Source organism: Ovis canadensis, chromosome 8 (genome assembly GCF_042477335.2).
Source record: "Ovis canadensis isolate MfBH-ARS-UI-01 breed Bighorn chromosome 8, ARS-UI_OviCan_v2, whole genome shotgun sequence".
In the NCBI taxonomy this organism is placed as follows: Eukaryota; Metazoa; Chordata; class Mammalia; order Artiodactyla; family Bovidae; genus Ovis; species Ovis canadensis.
The window spans coordinates 67,824,584-67,844,155 of record NC_091252.1 but is presented as its reverse complement, the minus strand read 5'-3'; the positions used below and the strand labels follow the sequence as shown (position 1 = coordinate 67,844,155).

General features: G+C 35.0%; 1 protein-coding gene across 4 annotated transcripts in view; it reads left to right on the top strand.

Annotated features, from left to right (window-relative positions):
- MED23 (mediator complex subunit 23) overlaps positions 1–19,572 on the top strand; it is a 51,669-nt gene that overhangs the window by 6,072 nt on the left and 26,025 nt on the right. For 2 of the 4 annotated variants that reach the window (XM_069598402.1, XM_069598401.1), the window contains exons 6-17: positions 621–719; positions 1,500–1,601; positions 2,037–2,106; positions 3,263–3,375; positions 4,729–4,824; positions 5,366–5,383; positions 10,580–10,780; positions 12,488–12,631; positions 13,816–13,961; positions 15,019–15,264; positions 17,392–17,534; positions 18,844–19,018. In XM_069598402.1, the coding sequence (XP_069454503.1) occupies positions 621–719; positions 1,500–1,601; positions 2,037–2,106; positions 3,263–3,375; positions 4,729–4,824; positions 5,366–5,383; positions 10,580–10,780; positions 12,488–12,631; positions 13,816–13,961; positions 15,019–15,264; positions 17,392–17,534; positions 18,844–19,018 (1,553 nt within the window). The remainder of the gene's footprint in view (positions 1–620; positions 720–1,499; positions 1,602–2,036; positions 2,107–3,262; positions 3,376–4,728; positions 4,825–5,365; positions 5,384–10,579; positions 10,781–12,487; positions 12,632–13,815; positions 13,962–15,018; positions 15,265–17,391; positions 17,535–18,843; positions 19,019–19,572) is intronic. The other 2 variants (XM_069598404.1, XM_069598403.1) reach the window with 1 other exon arrangement.

The window sequence follows — 19,572 nt, the reverse complement described above, 5'->3', positions numbered from 1 at the left end:
CATAGTTTATACTATGGAATGAAATGTCTTCCCTGTGTATTGGATTCTGCTTTGAAATAATGCAACTGGTAATAGATTTGAATAGATGACCAGTTAGCAGAATAGCCTTATTGGCTAAGTTTGAGGGGTTAAAATATGTGATGGATGATGAGAAAGAGGGAATGAAGTTAGAATATATACCAAAAGGAAGATGCAGAAAAGGTTGTCTGCCAAAAAGTTGAATATTTATTGTCCATGTTTTTCAGAGTATTTTCAAGTTCTTCCAAATGTATTTTTGTCTGTTAAGCTCAAATTAAACTTTTTGGTCCCTCATAATAATAGAAACTTTTCTAATGTTATAAAGCTGAACAGAATGTGAAAAGTTTAATTTTTATCTATAAGTGACTTCCTTTGTTCATTCATATGGCAAGCCATTCTTTAGATAGAATTCTGCTTTGGAACATGACACTTCTCTTGGGTTAATGTTAGGGGTTTGAATGTTAGCTTTGGTTCAGAAAAATTAAAAGTGTGACTTTGAGGGTTACATATTTTTCTAAGTATATAATCTTGAAAGCTTTAGCCATTTTAACCAGCACCCAGGACTTTAAAAAAATTTAATCTATGACTTTTTGTTGTATCAGGGTGTTCGAGATCTCTTAAAAGTGATTTTGGAGAAAATCTTGACAATTCCCAATACAGTGAGCTCAGCTGTTGTACAGCAGCTTCTGGCAGCAAGAGAGGTAATTTAAACTTGCCTGCAATTCATTGATCATCTCCTAAAGATGTCTAGTTTTATAGTTCCATGCTTTTAAAATTTACAGTAGTTTATAAAATGTTCCATTTCTTTACTTCTACAAAAATCATATTTTAAAGGTATTATTTCACTTCCACTGTATTTCAAAAGGAAATTTTACATTTTAATTCATAGTTTTTAATTATGAAAACAACAATATTGATATTATTATATCTACAACCATTATAAGATGTTGTCCTATGGGCCACTTTAAAGATCTTTGTGCTTTGTACCTAATGTTGCAGGAATTGTTTAGTGTGTTGCCTTCCAGTTGGTGTTAGTCACTCAGTCGTTTCTGACTCTTTGTGACCCTATGGACTATAACCTGCCAGGCTCCCCTGTCCATAGGATTCTCTAGGCAAGAATACTGGAGTGGGTTACCATTCTCTTCTCTAGGGAATCTTCCCGACCCAGGGATCGAACTTTGGTCTCCTGCATTTCAGGTGGATTCTTTACCACCTGATCCAACAGGGAAGTCTACCAATATCTAATGCGTGTTCAATGTTACTTACTATCAGGAATCTGGTCTGTTATTTACTATCAGCAATCATTGTATTAATCTTCATTTTTAGATATTCACATTTAAATGAATTCTTATGCTATATTTAAGCCAACTGAATGCATGAAATAATATCTCTACTTTTTAAATATCATTGTTGTTGGATTTAAAGGGCACATCTGTGGGACTATTCAAAATAATAACATAGCCCCCTTTTTTTTCCCCTAGGTTATAGCATATATCTTGGAAAGAAATGCTTGTTTACTACCAGCATATTTTGCAGTCACAGAGATCAGGAAACTATATCCTGAGGGAAAACTTCCACATTGGGTAAATTTGATGTTTTGTTAAATTTTTAAATAGAAATTTGTATTAAAAATTATTATATTAATTGATTTTTTGTGTGCTTATTTTTTAATGGTCACTTGATCCTTAGATAATATGTGATATTTTTTTTTATGATGCATTTCTTTCATTTCTCTGCTGTCCTGTTGAGATAGTTTATATATATCATTTCGTAAAATACACACAGCTTCATCAAATAGCTAAGGACATGGTGGTATGACCTGGCTTAATTCAGGGATAAATGTACTGGTAAGTAATTGTTTAGGAGGAAGTGAAAGAGGACTAACTTTGAGTAGTTTTATGTGCCAGGAATTGTACTAAATCTTTATATATTATCTCATTTTATGTAAATGATTCTCATATTCAGAGCATCTTGATTTTATTTTTCTACTTACTTGTTTTCATTTTATTTTGTTTTAGTTACTTGGAAACCTGGTATCAGACTTTGTGGATACCTTCAGGCCAACAGCAAGGATAAACTCCATTTGTGGTAGGATTATAATTTAAAATGTTTTAAATATTTTTTAGTGAGCTGACTACTGAACCAAGTTGACGGATGAAATCTTATACACGTCGTGGTGACTTGCCATTTTAGTATAACCTAGGAGCTTTTATACTCTATAGATAAAACTCTACTCCCCAGGCACCCAGAAGTCTCAGTAGATCTGTCTCTCTGACTTTAGTACACCACATTGTCTGACTCCCAGCCCATTCCAGGCCACACCTTTGCTCTGTATATAATTTATTTTGTTTTCCACTTGTTTCATGTTTATTAAAGTCTCTGAATTTCCTTTTAAAAATAATCACATGATTTACAGTTTTTACAGTTCTCATATGTATGTTCCTGAATTACTTATAGAAATCATGGTAGCCTCAGAACAGCCTGGGATTATAGACCCTTATTTAATCAGTGACCAAGTTTTAGCACTTTCTGTGAGTCAAGTGCTATTCTGGGCACTGGAAATACAAAAAAGAAATGAAAAGGACACTAGACTGATAATTCTTAGGCTTTTAGCTTTCATAACTGAGAGGATATTAACATCATTTGATGAATTATGGAAAGTGGTGCAGATTTGAGAAGAGTGAGGATGAATTTAGTTTATGTTATATTGAACTTAAGGTGCCTGCAGGACATCCCAGTGACAGTATTTATCAGGCATTTGGATACATGAACTGACTAATGGTCATATACTACTTCTAAGGCCTCTAGGAACATCCTGTTTAAAGTTACTTAGTTTGACCTGAGATTAAAGGTCTGTAAACTTTTTCTATAAATGGTGACACGACAGATATTTTGGCATTGTGGGCTATGCATTCTTACAGCTACTCAACTCTGCCATTAGAGAGCAAAAGGAATAGCGTTCCAGTAAAACTTAACGAGAGCAGGTGGATTTGGTTCATGGCTTGTAGCTTGCTGAACTCTGTCCCTGGACAAATGCAAAATCTGTGAGTTTGTACAAATTGGTCTTTAACCAGCTGGGCTAAAAATATTCAAAGAAAATTCCCAGACTTCTAGCTAATTAAAATATATTTTTAACCAGTGCCTGGTTCAACATGATAGTCATTAACTATTTGTAGAGTGAATGAAGGACTAGGCATTGCTATGTTCACATTTATTTAGAAAGCATTTTTTGTAATACCTACAGGCCGTTGCAGCCTTCTACCAGTTGTAAATAATTCAGGAGCCATTTGTAATTCATGGAAATTGGACCCTGCAACTCTCCGTTTTCCTTTGAAAGGCCTTTTGCCATATGATAAGGTATGTTGTTCAATATAATGATGCTTTTGATCCATCAGTCTTCATCCAAGATTATATATTGTGTAATGCTAAATTGTCTCTTCATAGACTGAAAAAGTAAGTATTCAATGAAAGATAGTTTATAACCATAAACTATGGTTTTTGTCATATGATTTCAGGATCCAAGTTTAGCCTGTTGTTTGTGATATTGCAGGTGTTAATGTTCCAGCGGTCCACTTCTGGCAAAGTACTTGGTGTTAGAAAATTGAATTTTTAAATTCACTCTTCCTTTACAAAGCAAGGACCGAACATGAATTTGCAGTGTCCCTAAAACTTGAAGAGTGAGCCTCCTTATTGGTTGTATTTTTTTCAGAAGGGGAGAGGTGGGGAAGGACAAAAGTAGAGTAGAAATTTCTCAAGGAGAAAAATCCACATATATCCATAATATGAAATATGAGATATAGACATAAAGCTATGATGAAACACATATGGCAGATTTGTCTTACTATCTTGGGGTTTGGAGGGAATGACAGAGCAGGTTATAGGGAGGGCCGAATAGTTTTCTGTAAATGTTTCATGTCAAAAATGATGTAGAGAGTGATTGGGAAACTTATCCCAAAGTGAAGGAGGGTAAAATAGTACAACTAAGGTGATAATTCACAGCTCTTTGGGATATTAGTCAGCAAAACTTTGAAAGATGAAAAAGTGATAAACTAAATGGAATTTACAATCATATCAGTAATAAAAACAGATAAACTTATTGTGTACTTCCTATATGCCAGGCACAGTTTTAAGAACTTTACTTCATAACAACTTTTATTCTTAACTATCATCTTAATATTTCCGTTATCCAGGTGATGAAACTGAGACACAGAGTGGGGTGTTAACTTTAGCAAGCAGTATGGTCAGGATTTGAACTCAGATAATCTGATTCGGAATAATCTACACTGTAAATCCCTGTGCTGTCAAGTCATTTGTCCTCCCGAATCTGGATGGAAATGATGTTTACATTTATACTCACAGAAGAATGGTTAGAAACGGCCTCCTTTCCTCTTTGATTAGATTTCTGGGCAGAAAATCCTTTCCTTACAGTGATGCTTAAGACTTTGACATGACTGTGGCCGAAGCCGTTCCTAAGGTTTTCTCTATGACCATGAGCAAGTCCCTTCAACTCAGTTACATCATTTATCAAATGAAGGGTGGGAGCAGACTAATTGTAAACACTAAAATCCTTTGATTTTTTCCCACTAGATACTGCCTACTGTGTGAAGGTAACAAGAGCCTTTAGAGGATTTTTTTAATCCCAATTTCAAATTTTTTGAATGAACATTAACTCTGATCTTGAAGCAATGATTTTCTTTATTTTCTTTAAAGGATCTGTTTGAACCACAGACTGCTTTGTTGAGATATGTTTTGGAGCAGCCTTATTCCAGGGATATGGTCTGCAATATGCTAGGTTTAAATAAGCAGGTACTGTACTGTGCTGGAAACCTAGTAAATTCTGCATAGAATCTGCACTATTCTTTTCTCTTTTCTTTGCTATAGCTAACTGAGCAAAACAGTTAAGAACTATTTGATGATTTTTTTTTAATATATGGTTTATTAAGTATTATATTGTTTCTATCATTTATATATTGCTTTAAGAATGTTTAAATTAAAAAGGAGATATTTTAAAAGTTGGTTTATTTTGCATTGCTTTTTTTTCTATAAGGCCAGTTTCAAGTATACCTTTTGCCAGAGAAACCTACACATGACTTAACCATAATTTTTGACTTTTTTTTTTGTTTGGGTGTCTGTTTTTATAACCCTTGGTATCTTCAGCATGGCCTCAATTGCTGGTTTTTTTTTTTTCTTTTTGGTGTATGTTTTTGGTGGTTTAACATGTGGGCGGGTTTGTGCTGACTCTGGGTTCCTTGAGGCTGGCCTCATAGTCACTGTTTTGTCTTTTCTTTTTTTCTTCCTTTATTTTTGTTCTGTCCTGTCTTGTCCTGCCCATCCTCCAATGCTCTAGACCTTGAACATTGCTCAGGTATGTTCACAACCTTACTGTTGTATTGTGACTAACGATACGCTGGCCGCTTTGTAGCCACTGATTCCATTTAGAGAATATATGTATGGTCGGGGCTTGAAATTGGCAGGACCATGCTGAGACCAAGGCCACTAAAATGAATTTCTTCTTGGGATATGAGAGTTGTTTTTGGTGGATTGTTTTTGGTTTTGGTTTTTGGTGTTTGTTTGTTTTTTATTTTTTTAATATTCTTTTTTTTTTTTTTTTTAAATCAAGAGACAACACCTGGCATTTGATAAAGCCTGTCACTTTTTGATGAGTTGTTTTTCCTTCCCACTCCATTTTGCTGTTTTTCCTACTTTAGGGCTAAAGCTAGCCTGGTGGAATTTTCAGAGATGGAAAGATTTGTGGTGGCCTTTATCTTTCCAGATAATTAAAACATAAACAACAACATCAATAAAAATACCTGCCTTGCTTTGCCTAAAAACAAAACAAATTAAAAACAAAACAAAAAAAGAGAAAAAAAACAGTTTAACAGAGATATGTTACTTTTACAAGTTGGAGTGGTAAGCGTTACATGGGGAAGTTTTTTTGGAAACGTGGAGATTGACTAAGAAATGTCACACTCTTAGGTGACCCCACACCTGCTTGACAAACACCCTTCTTTGTCAGTCTTTGCCGGAAGTGACCCCCTCCTGGAGTGAGCACCTCTCAGTGGAAGCCCACCTGTGGCAGGAGGAACACGAAATGGCCAGACTTTATAAAACGAACTCTTATACATTCCCAAGTCTGTTCCAGGACTTTTCACCTTTGAGATTTTAAGCAAAATAGTGATTCTAATTATTTTTGTTAAAAATTTTTGAGCCCAGCATATTAAAATAGACCAGCTTTTTGATTTTAATAAGATGTTCTTGTCCAAGTTATATAAAATAGCGTTGCTGTTTGCAATACTATAGTGAAGGTTGTGCCAGTGCTTCCATTTATAAAGCCCTATTTTTAAGGACATATAGCTTGGCCATAAAACTTGCTCAGTGTTGAAACTTTGCATGCCAAACCTCACCCTAGTAGCAGTATCTCTTTTATTATTTTAAGTTTTTTCTTCTGAAAAATTTACCAAGTCTCCTTGTTTGGACAAGCCTTTGTTCATGTGAAACTGAAACTGCTTCACACCACAGTATCTGACAGTTACCTCGTATAACCTGTCAATGTAACATCTTAGACACCAAGTCATTAACTCTGATGAGCTTTCACTTGAGTTAGAGGTAAGTATTCAGTTAACCTTGAAAGAATGCTTTCATGCTATGTCTTAAACCTAATTTTTGCAATGAACTTTAAGGCATACTTGACTCAGTTTTTTTGCAGTTTGGTGAATAAACATACCCATGGTCATTTGAATCCCGCCCCCCAGATATCCTTAGCCATCCTTAACTTTTTGCTTTTGGAGGGCAGCTCTTCTCAAACGAGAAATTGATGAAATTTAGAGAAGGGTATTTCTGATCTGATCCTTTTAATAACAAGTTTCAACCTAAAAAAAGTTTATGACTAAGACATAAATCCATAAAAAATAAAGTTTATAATGGAAATGCTGACAGAACATTATTAGTATTGATCCCACTGTAGTGTAAACATTGTCAAAAGTTCACAATTCATCAGTAATTGTTTTGGTAGAAAACACTGTAGTGAGTGGATTTGTAATTGACATATTATTTTACCACCTATTATTTTTCCACCTAGGGTGGAAAATGAGAGCACATTGTATAAGAAGCATATGATTAAAACTTAACAAGTTATCACATCTTTTATCATTACAAAAGTATATCCAGCACTATACTTTCTTATCCTTTCTCTAGCAATGTAATAATTTACTTAAAGCTTTGAAACCTTTTAAGAGCTGTCCATATTGTATTTTCCAGTAGGAATTGGGCTATGGTACTTTATCCTAAAATTGGTTGCATCAGAAGGTCATAAATAGCCCAGTTCTGTGACCAGTAGGGTTGAGTGTTCACAGTGGAAGAATCCTGTTTTGTGTGTTTGCACAACAGTTTGTATTCCTTCTACTGAAAAAGAGCATTACAAAACAGATTCATTCCTCAAGCTCTTAGATGTGGTGGTGTATGAACTCTGACTATGCCAAGATAGTGAAGTACTAGACTGATCATTCAGTTTATCCTTAAAAGGCACCATTGAAAGTGGTATTAACTGGCAGGGGACTCCCGTTCTGGTTGGTAGAGAATATGATAAATGAAATACAAAGGGATTTTTCTTCCCAAGTTGTCCTGAATAAATACTGCTTTAAAATTAATTTCTATCTCTGAAATAATGGTTTTTAACTTAACCAATGCCTACCTAAGTGCATGGGCTTCCAAAGAACCCACCTGCCAGCACAGGAGACAAGAAACACAGGTTCGATCCTTGGGTTGGGAAGATTCCCTGGAAGAGGGTATGGCAACCCACTACAATATTCTTGACTAGAGAATCCCGTGGACAGAGGAGCCTCGTGGGCTACAGTCCATGGGGTCTCAAAGAGTTGGACACAACTGAAGCAACTTAGAATGCACACACCTAATTATAATATGTTAAAATTGTACCACATAAGCAGTACCAAAACCATTACATGGAAATATCAGGGGCCACTTAATATAGGATATGGTTACTAAGACTGAAGGCATTATCATTTGCCATTTTAAATAGTGGTGGGAAAAAAATCAAGGGCATGGGTGGGGATTAATATTCATGTTTCCATTAATGCCTTGTGCCTGATTTTCAGATTGAAAATCTAAAATAAGTTTCCAATACAGTTTGACCATTATGCAGAAATTAAAATGCTAAATTTAGATTCTTACTGCTAAAAAGAGGCTTTAACTAAACATTCATATATGTATGATGTCAGCTAATTCAACTTATATACCTACATCTTGAAGGCTTAAATTTATGAAAGCTTTCAGCAGCTTGTGAATAATCATAGACATAGCATCCATTGGCTACCAGTCTATTGATTGATAATTAAATCATTAAACTGATTTACAGATTTGTTCCACTTTATAAAATAATTTATGTGGTAGAGAGTCTTAATTTTAATGAACTTATCTTTTAGCAGTTGAAAACTAAACACGTACTCTAAAGTAGTTGGCAGCACAGCTCATTTTATAATCCATACTTCTCTCTCTCTCTCTCTTTTTTTGGTATTATTAAAATTGGCAAGTAAAAGAGGAACATAGGTTTAAGCTATCCCTAAGCTTAGTTTGAGAACTATCCTTGGATTTAACCAAAAACACCTGGGAAATACAGAGTTAATTTTGACAGATGTTCTTCTACCCTCAGACTATGTAACTACATTTGCTGCCCTAGATATACCTGACTGATTTAACTATTAGCAGAAAATTTGGGGGTAGTCTTGAGTCTTAATACATATTGAATGATTGTCAGCTTTGACTATAAATTTCCTAGTTTCTTAATTTGCCAAAATCTTGGTATTTTTGGTTTTCCTCTGAATCATGAGCTCTTTGACCATAAATCACTGCACTTCTAAAAATATGTAGTTAAAATTCAGTTCTTTAAAACAAATAGCTAGTAGTAACATGGAAAACTCAAAAAAATGACCCAGGTGCTAAAAACCAACTTTGTTTAGTTTATTCTTTTTTCCTGAAGCAGACTGATGGAAGATTGTCATGGGTGGAGGAGTAGATGACAAATTGGTTAGTTTCCAAACTAGAGCCAAATTCCCATCACTAACGACAAATTCCTACTGGAAATCCTGGCTTTACTTCTTTTCACAAATTTTTCTGACTCTTGTATACTTTGAATGATCTCACTCTAAATTTGTGTTGTCTGACACATTTCTTAGGTTGTTGGTGGTTGGCAGAACTAGTGAATTTCAAGCCCTGTACACAGTAGTTTTGCATGCTGATTTAAGAAATAGTTTGTAGTGTTGTCTGTTGCACTTTGCTCTGCTTCATAATGATAATTACATTTGGAGGAAAAGTACTGTAGTCCCAACTGGTGGTGTTAATATTGCTCTTCGTAAAACTGTAATGTGGTTGAACTGTGATCATGGCATTGTGTTTTTGGAAAAATTATGAAACAACCATTGATGCTTACTGTTTTGGATAGATGTTTGTTTTATTTGCATGCTTTAAGGAAGTGCAGCTATATTGGAGCTTTACAAGTTTGGAGCTGGCAGAAAGCATGCAAAAGAGGGGATGCTATTCATTATGTTTTGTTTTTTTCCAAATTCGTCCCCATTTTGCATTTTTCCCCTAAATTTAAAGAAATCATATCCCTTTTTCATGGCAAAAGACTAATCTAAAGTTTATAGGGAATGCATCTATATTAGTATTGTATTCATTAGTAAGGCTTCCAACTGCCTGGCTATTAAGTCATATAACATATTTTATTAAAATATGAAAATGGCTTAAAATATGGCTTAACATTTCTTTTGATAAAAGCTTTTGAATCACTTTAAAAAGCATAAACCTTTTTGCCTCTAGAAAGGGAAGTTGCATTTTCATTTTTAGTGTTTAAACTCAATTCTTTTTCTTGTTTTAGATTTTAAAATAATCTAATTTAAAATTAAAGCTGCATAATGTTTGACTTCTAAGAGGGAAGAACATAGCTTTAACTTTGAGGTCTCCTTTTTTTTTATAATGGAGGAAGTTTCCATTTCAGTATCAAATAAGTACCACACATTGAAAAACAGACATTGAATATTTAGATATACCTCTGTATTTAGAGCTAATATAAACCAGTGTGACTACTTTTAAGTAAATAGATCACACATTGCTTTGTTCACTCTCTTGTCATAATATGTGATTCCTGGAAATCCAGGGTTTTCATATTTTGAATTAGATTGCAAAATTAATACTGTTATCACCATTTCGTATATCTTTAAAATGATCTTTGTTCAAGAAATAAATAATAGAATTTTCTACTGTGTAGTTCCCTCTGTCATTCTGGAACAATGATGTCTGGAGTAAAAGTCAAAAGTTAATAGGAAGCCTGTTTTAGGTGAGACCTGAAAACTAATTTTTTATGAATCTCATCCTCTGTGATATTATAACGTGATGCAGCTTTAATGGACTAAACCTAGCCTTAACTTTCTAAGTTCAACTTCATTCCATGCTTCTTGGCCTCTTTGTTACAATGAATACCCATTAACTGGTAACTTCTGAAACTAACTGGGAGGCTTTTGGAATACTGTATTTAATCTCTGCCCTACAGCACAAGCAGCGCTGCCCTGTGCTGGAGGACCAGTTGGTGGATCTGGTGGTTTATGCCATGGAGCGATCTGAGACCGAGGAGAAGTTTGACGATGGGGGAACAAGCCAACTCCTCTGGCAGCATCTCTCGAGTCAGCTCATTTTCTTTGTGCTTTTCCAGTTTGCAAGTTTCCCACATATGGTCCTTTCTCTTCATCAGAAGGTAAGTACACACCCTTTTTCAGAGCCACTTCACCTGTTGATTAGTATATTTTAGACGGGCGTATCTAGTGAGCAGAAGTTCTGAGCTCTGATCTCTCTTCTGTTCAGTGCTTTTATGGTTTCTTCACTTTTCACTTTCTTGTCACTGTAAAAACTTGATTCAGTTATTTATTGCACGTATTTACAGTGCCAGGACCAGGAGATACAAAATGAAAAGGCACTAATGTAGTACCCTCAAAGAGCTCCTTACTGGTGAGAAGATGTAGGTATAAACAATTGGATTATAATAATAATGGAAGCATGTTACCTTGCAATAGAAATGAAAGAGAAAAGTCCGTGTTAAAGACACCCAAGAATGGCTTTATCAAAGGGGGCTTGAAACTGTTAGTTGAAAGACAAGTAGAAATTTGCCAAGGGGAAAAAGATAGGAAAGTGTTTCCATGGCAATAAAATGATCGTTTAGAAAGAGGCAGAAATGTGTGAAAACATGAAAGAAAACCATAGAAGGGAAAGTGTTGGTGAGATGAAGAAAGCAGGAAAGTAAGATCAGACATGGAGACCTTTATATGCCCCTGTGTTTGTTCTAAGGATTTAAATTTACTTTGGGAAGTAAATGAGGAACGGAAAGACATCATCAGATACAAGCTGGAAAAATTACTGCTAAGCGTCACATATGGGAAGACAGTGATGTAGAGATGAATGAAGCCAAAATCAGAGGCCAAGAAACTAGTAAGGGAGCTTTTGCAGTGGTCTGGGTGAGAGAGGCTGAGGGCCTAAACCAGAAAAGAGGAGGAGCCAGGAACCAGGTAGGCTGGGAAGTATATTAATAGGACTTGACGGCAATAGGTGACAAAGAGAGTAACAGGAATCAAGGATCACTCGCTGGTTTCTGCTTTGGCAGTGAATGAAAGAGGAGGACAGTGAATCCAAAATAGAGAATACGAGTGGAAGAGCAAGTGTGTGGGAAGGGTTGGCTTTAGGCATAGGGCTTTATCCGCATTGAGTGGGAGTGGGAATAAAATAAGTGTTGTTGTGTCTGTAACATCTTGATAGCCTGGATTATCTTGGGGAAATTTTTCATAAGAGTTGTTAAAATCCTTTTGACCACCACGTACTTACCACCCCTATCACCACCACTGGTTTCTGTTACAATCTATAGGAAAATACCAGGAAAAGTATTTTTGATAACCAGTCCTTGAAGAGTTAAAAATAAATTTAACCTTTTTGTTAAAATAATAACAAACTCTGGTATTTTTTTTTTAATTTATCTATTTTTAATTGGAGGATGATTGCTTTGCAATGTTGTGTTGGTTTCTGCCATATATCAACATGAAGCAGCCATAGGTGTACATATGTTTCCTCCCTCGTGAACCTCCCTCCCAGCTCCCACCCCAGACTCCTTGTGTTTTTGATGCAGTATTTTTAGTAATATTCCCATATTAAACTTGATTCTCTTGCACACATACTCGACTTTATGTCTAAAACATTTCATTTTTGATAAGCATAGTTGTTTTGGAGATCAGGGAGAAGCAATATTAATTTTAAAAGCTTTGCTGGGTGTGCCTCGAGTAGAGACAAAGTAATCAATAAATGCCAAAGTTAGATGCTAACTTTCTAAGAACAAGATTTCTCTCTCTTTTTTTCTTTTCTTTAAACTTTATATATCTGTTTCTTTGACTGTAGATGTGCATTTAAATACCTTTTACAGTTGGCAGGGCGAGGACTGATTAAAGGCAGAGATCATCTTATGTGGGTTCTCTTGCAATTCATCTCTGGAAGTATTCAGAAAAATGCGCTAGCTGATTTTCTTCCTGTCATGAAGCTCTTTGACCTTCTGTACCCAGAAAAAGAAGTAAGTTTGGCTAGTGTGATTAGAATTATGTCTAGTTTATGTTTAAGAATGTTAGTGTAATTTTGTGAAAAGAGCACTGAACTTGAAAAATGGAAACATGGTTCTTTTCCCAGTTTTTGTAATAGCTGTAACCATGGGATGGACATTCAGTCTCTCCTGACATTAGTTCATTTCTATGTAAAATGAAGAAATTTAACTAGATTGTTTCTGAAGTTTATCTTTAATCACAGTCAGATCACAGTCGAACATCTAGTATAGCAAACTCTTTCTCTATATTTTAAAAAGGTTTACAATTTTTTAAGAGCGTGAAACTGTTTTAATATATACACATTTAAGGACCAAATAACATCAGTATCTGTTAATTTTTTTTTTTTTTGGTTGTTTGCTAATTGAGTATGTCACACTAGTAAAGTCGCTGTCATGTCTGACTCTTTGTGACCCCATGAGGTTCCTTCATCCACGGAATTTTCCAAGCAAGAATACTGGAGTGGGTTGCCATTTCCTTCTCCAATGTCACACTAGTGCTTATTATATAAGATGTTTGAAATATGGTATGTATTGATGATTGCCATTTTTTAGGAATATTTTATTATGGAAATTTTAAAATGCACCAAAAATGTAGAGTAAATTAAAAAAAGAAACTCATCTGTACCCATCACCAAGAAATATTCTTATTTCATCTTTCCTTCTCATCTTGTTTTTCCTAATGCTGGATAATTCTAAAGCGAATTCCAGACATCTGTGTCATTTCACCATCAATTTACAGTATGTCTGATGCTGCTCATTTAGATTGCTTATCTCTTACATGTTGTTGAAAAGCATACATGTGACTCTTAGAAATTCTCTATTCATATTTATCACAGTAAAATAATGATGCAATTAATTTTTTCATATGATGTGTTTAAATTTTAAAGAATAAAAATTTAATGATTGTAAATGCTCTGTGTCAATGGGAAAAGCTTGACTAAGCACCTGTGAATTTCTCTTATTTTCTTGGAAAGTAAAAGCAATCTTTTGTTTCAATATTTGATAGCTATTAGATCTTCTGATTTGTATTATTGAACAAAGGATGACTGGAGCTAAATTAATACAGGATATTTTAAAAAGTATAGCAGAAATGGATTACTATAATATATATAATTAGTTCATTCTACTCTTAAGATATGCAAATTGTTCTTTTTTAGTTTATCCCAGTTCCTGACATTAACAAACCCCAGTCAACTCATGCCTTTGCCATGACCTGCATTTGGATTCACCTCAACAGAAAAGCCCAAAATGACAACTCCAAACTACAGATTCCAATACCTCACTCCCTAAAGCTTCACCATGAGTAAGTTGTTTGTAGCTTGACAGTTCATTTTTTTAACTTAATAGTGGGTTGAAGGCTAATGATAATTGTCTCAGTATTTATATGATGTATGAAAATCTTCCAACATCCACTGGAGATAAGGATAAATATTTAATGTGTACATTATAACTAAGAGAACCTAATCAATACCTGAGGCAGAAAGCAATTAGAAGATTAACCAATCCTGTTTATATGTATGGGGATATATATATATATTTTTTTTAATTTTCAGATCTATTTTTGCTTTTATGTATTTTATCTTAGTTAAAATACTTAATTTCCAAAAATATGTAAAAATGTTTCAGAATATCTTAGATTTGATCCTGATTAAGATATCACTCACTCCCTGGACTGCCAGGATTGACTGAACTGATCTGGCTGGCATGTTCCCTTATATCATTTCCAAAGCTGTGATTACCCAAAAGGACACACTTTTTTAGATGGGACTAGGCTTCCATCAAGGGTGTTAATTCCCACCTAGACCTTCTGAAAAAGACTGTCAGATCTCTTCATAGGAGACTTTAGGGTAGTCAGATTTCACATTTCATTTGACTTTCATTGTATGATACCCCTTAACCATTTTTCCTTAGTGACATCTGTAATGAAGGCATTTAAATGTACTTAAGCAAGTAGATAATAGATGGCAGCCTAGTTCATGAATCTGTGACTTATTTCTTCATTATCTGAATCTTAGTGCAGTATATGTGGTACCTATTTAACAAATAACCATTCATTGTTCACTTTTAACTGCTAACATTCTTTCTGAAATCCTTCTTAAACCTTTTGTGTGTCAGCACTCATTTGGCAGAAACTGTGATATCTATAGGAATAAAGATAGTATATTTGTTCAGTCGCTCAGTCACATGCAACTCTTGGTGACCCCAAACGGCCCGCCAGGCTTCCCTGTCCTTTACCATCTCCCAGAGCTTGCTCAAACTCTTGCATGAAGTTAAACTTTTATTTAAAAAAAAAACAATGCAGATTACCTTTCTGGAATTTATTTTCATTTTTTTCTATTTAATGGAACTTGAAATTTTAGGTTCCTGCAGCAGAGTCTTAGAAATAAGAGTTTACAAATGAATGACTATAAGATCGCCCTGCTATGTAATGCATACTCTACAAATTCAGAATGTTTTACATTACCTATGGGAGCTCTGGTGGAAACTATTTATGGAAATGGAATTATGAGGATACCACTTCCTGGAACGAGCTGTTTGGCTTCAGGATCTATTACGCCCTTACCAATGAACCTCCTGGATTCACTGACGGTTCATGCCAAAATGAGGTATATTCTTTTTATTTGTTTGGTTTTATGTCAGGGAATTGATATCAGTGTAGTAAAGATGATTTCACGATTAGGTGTATATATTTGATGGTCAGATATATTTTAAAAAACCTTTAGGTTTATTCTATAACAAAAATGGTATTGTTTATTATAGGAATTTGAGAATACACATATAAGCCCAAAGAAAATGAAAATAATTGCTATAATCCCTCCTTGAAAAATAAGCATTGTAAAATTACATTTATATATATGTATTCTGAGTCCTTTTTCTGTGTGTATATATATGAATTTATAGGGGTTTTTTTGGTTTTTTTCAAAATGTGCTCTTAACTACAATACTATTTATGGCCACCTTTTTCTCGTTGTTTAGTTGCTAAGTTGTATCCAACTTTATTAAATACCTGTTTATTTTCATTTTTTAATTAAACATCTTTTTAGGGCTAGTGCTCTTCAGAACCATCTGTTTTAATTGCTACACAGACGTCTTTTTTTAGGTCTATATTGCATATTGTTGGATACTGAAATTATTTGCAGTGTCTTAGTGTTATAAAAAAAGGCTATGAAGATTATCTTTTTGGCTGTCTTTGCACCTACCCATAATTCCATTTTTATTAAATAATTTGCTAGAAATAGTATTACTGCATCCAGGGATGCAAAACCTGTAATACCTTTCTCATATTGCCTGTATCTATAGGGGTGCTTTTAGAATTGACATTTATGGTTTCTAAAAGACAGAAAAGGCCCCAAGTGCCCCCAGGAGCTAAGCTGATGATGTGACTGAGTGGTGCCTGGTGCTGCATGCAGGCAAGTCAGGTAACAGTGTGCCAGGAAGCTTGTGTATAGAGAGGGATTGTGAATGACTGGAGTGTGTGGGGCTCAACTCACAGTACTGCCATGTGGGCTAATTTCCATTATGTTAAACTGCATACTAATGTAGTTAGTTCTTCTAAATGTTTTTTGTAAAGGGCTAGAAATCCAGATTTTTATTTGTAGACTTTCAACCATTAAATATTGACTCAAGCTTCAAACACTGCATAGGTCAAAGAGAATGTGTGTGTGGGCCTGCAGGGGGGGAGAGCATTGGTTCTAGAAAAGCCACTCTGTTTTTCAGACGGTAAATGTGCTAGAATCATACATGCACTTTACTGGCATATGGATGGAGTTGAATATAGCCCTATTAATACCTTATGTTAATAGGTAATCCTGTTAATTAATATTTGGATTTTGCAGCTATTTGTTAAGTGGTTCTGTAACAAAAAATAATTTCTTAAATGGTTTTAGTTACATATTTGGGAAAGAAAAACAGCCTAAAACCATTCAAACGTAGTATTTTTTTTAAAGATTTATTTTTAAATCAGAGGATAATTGCTTTACAGAATTCTGTTGTTTTCTGTCAAATATCAGCATGAATCAGCCATTGGTATACATATGTCACCTCTGTCTTGAACCTTCCTCCCATTTCCTTCCCCATCCTACGCCTCTGAGTTGATACAGAGTCCCTGTTTGAATTCCCCGAGTCATACAGCAAATTCTCATTGGCTGTCTCTTTTACATATGGTGATGTAAGTTTCCATGTTACCCTCTCCATACATCTCACTCTCTCCTTCCCCTGCCCTGTGTCCATAAGTCTGTTCTCTATGTCTCTTTCTCCATTGCTACCCTGCCAATCAATTCATCGGTACCATCTTTCTAGATTCCATACATATACACTACGATATTTGTCTTTCTCTTTCTGACTTACTTGACTCTGCATAATAGGTTCTAGGTTCATCCACCTCATTAGAACTGACCCAAATGTGTTCCCTTTTATGGATGAGGAATATTCCATTGTATATATGTATCACAGCTTCTTTATTCCATTATGAGTTGTACCCAAATTTTGCTGTTTGGTGAACAGAGAGACCCTGATGCAGGTTGAAAGCAACATGGAAACCAGAGTCAGTCTCAGGTTATACAATGCATCACTACCATATGTCCTGCATAACCTAAATGACCAAAAAAAGCTGATTCATTTCAGCTGAAAGTTCAGATTTATACCAAGTTCCCTATAAGTAGAATAATCCCTGTATTTATGTTAAAAATCTGGATTTTTATTTTGTTTTATTTTATGTTGTTGTTTCTCCTCAGCCTTATCCACAGCATTGCTACCAGAGTGATAAAACTTGCTCATGCAAAGTCCAGTGTGGCCTTGGCTCCAGCCCTAGTGGAAACTTACAGCCGTTTACTGGTCTATATGGAAATAGAATCTTTGGGCATCAAAGGATTTATCAGTAAGACAAGACTTTCTTGTGTTTTATAACCATTAACCTTTTTTGTTCATTCAACATACACTTTTCTAGTTTCTAGGAATATAGAAGTGTGCAGAAGTCACTCTCATCGTAGAGATCACCTGCTAATGAGGAAAATGACAAAAAGTATATGTAACTGAAACATAAAATAAATAAATCTTAGAGAAAAATAGAGCAAAAAAGAGGGATAAGACCCTCATAGAGGGTCAAGGGAATGGGATACATTTTTTAAAAGTTGTGGTTAAAAAGTGAGGGTTGGGGGTGGGGCATGCAGTTGTACTAGGTGCTTGGGATGTAGTAAACAGGACAGGACAGACCTGTCTGTAATCATAAAAACCCATGACCCCATTTGGCTGGCTTACTGGTTTGCCCCCGGACAGCAGTAAGTTCCAGGTCTGACTGGCAATATGGAAGGCATGTTCCTGCATTGCATTACAATTCAGTGCAATTCAATGTAATAACAATTCAATTGCATTACAATTCAGTTCCTGCATTATAATGTCTGTTAGTTATTATGCAGTTCTAAATAATAAACACTTTCTAATATGAAAGTGTTTTTCTGATTTGCAGTAATTCTAATTTTTTACCAATGCGGTATCATTTTAACCATGGTTACTCTTCTTTCCAGATAATTGAAAGTCAAATTAAGCTTTCTTAGCAAAAAGGAATGGATTATGATATAATTTGTATATTAAAAAATGATCCTCATGCTTTGAAAGGTTGGGAACATTAACTTTATTAAAATAATTTAAACGATAACTAAATAAAAATAAATGAAGACATGAGGAAGGCTAGAGCAATTTTTTCCCATTTCCTGACTCTTTACTTTCACAGATGAACTTGACTATCATTTTTCAAATTCCAAAGAAAAATGCAAACTTGGTGTTACAATAAGAATCTGAATTTTCTTCCTTACAAAGTGAAAATGAAAGTCGCTCAGTTGTGTCCAACTCTTTGTGACCCCTATACAGTCCATGGAATTCTCCAGGCCAGAAGTGGGTAGCCATCCCCTTCTCCAGGGGATCTTCCCTTCTCCAGGGGATCAAACCCAGGTCTCCTGCATTGCAGGCGGATTCTTTACCAGCTAAGCCACCAAGGAAGTCCTCTTCCTTATAATTAAAGTACAAATTATGGAGAAAATTGGGGATATATATGTGTGTATCTATGTGTTTGCATGTGTGTGTGTTCATGATCAAAATCTTTGCATAGATTTTACTCGATGTGACTTTTCTTTAATTATTTTTTAATTCATAGCTTTTACTGATTGGTGTCTTAAATTTTCTTCTTCAAGGTCAGCTTCTGCCAACTGTTTTTAAATCTCACGCCTGGGGTATCTTGCACACTCTTCTTGAGATGTTCAGCTACCGGATGCACCACATTCAGCCCCATTACAGAGTTCAGCTCCTAAGTCATCTTCATACTTTGGCTGCAGTTGCACAAACAAACCAGAACCAGCTCCATCTCTGGTGAGCTCACTGGAGACTGTCTTTCCTTGGATTTGTTAGAAAATTTGTTTGAGATGGCCAACTTAATCCATTACCTTATAACATTCACTGTCATAAAATTCCTCTGCTTCTGGAGTGTTTTATTTCCAGTATAGAAAAAGTAGAGTTCAACTTCTTAAATAGAAACCTACTAAGATAGTTGAATCATTGCTTGGGGAATTTGGACTGAGAACAAGTACTTCCACGACTTTGACATTGTGTTTTAACTTAGTGCTTATTTAGATTATGGTTAAAGTATCATGTTATTTTGATTTTGCTCTAATTGAAAATATATTCCAAATTTTTTGAGATGTCGTTTTTGAAACGCTGTGTATCCCAGTGAGATTTTTTTTTTTTTTAGTCCTTAAAGCTACACGCTGTCTTTTTCAAATGGGTAAAAATGCCGGATGATTTTTACTATTAAATTTGACACCTCAGATTTTTAAAAACAAGTTAAGCAAAGCTTGTTTTCACACAAAAGAGTTTGCTTTTACTAGAAGAAGAGAAATTTATAGTTTGCGTGTTTCCCCATTGTG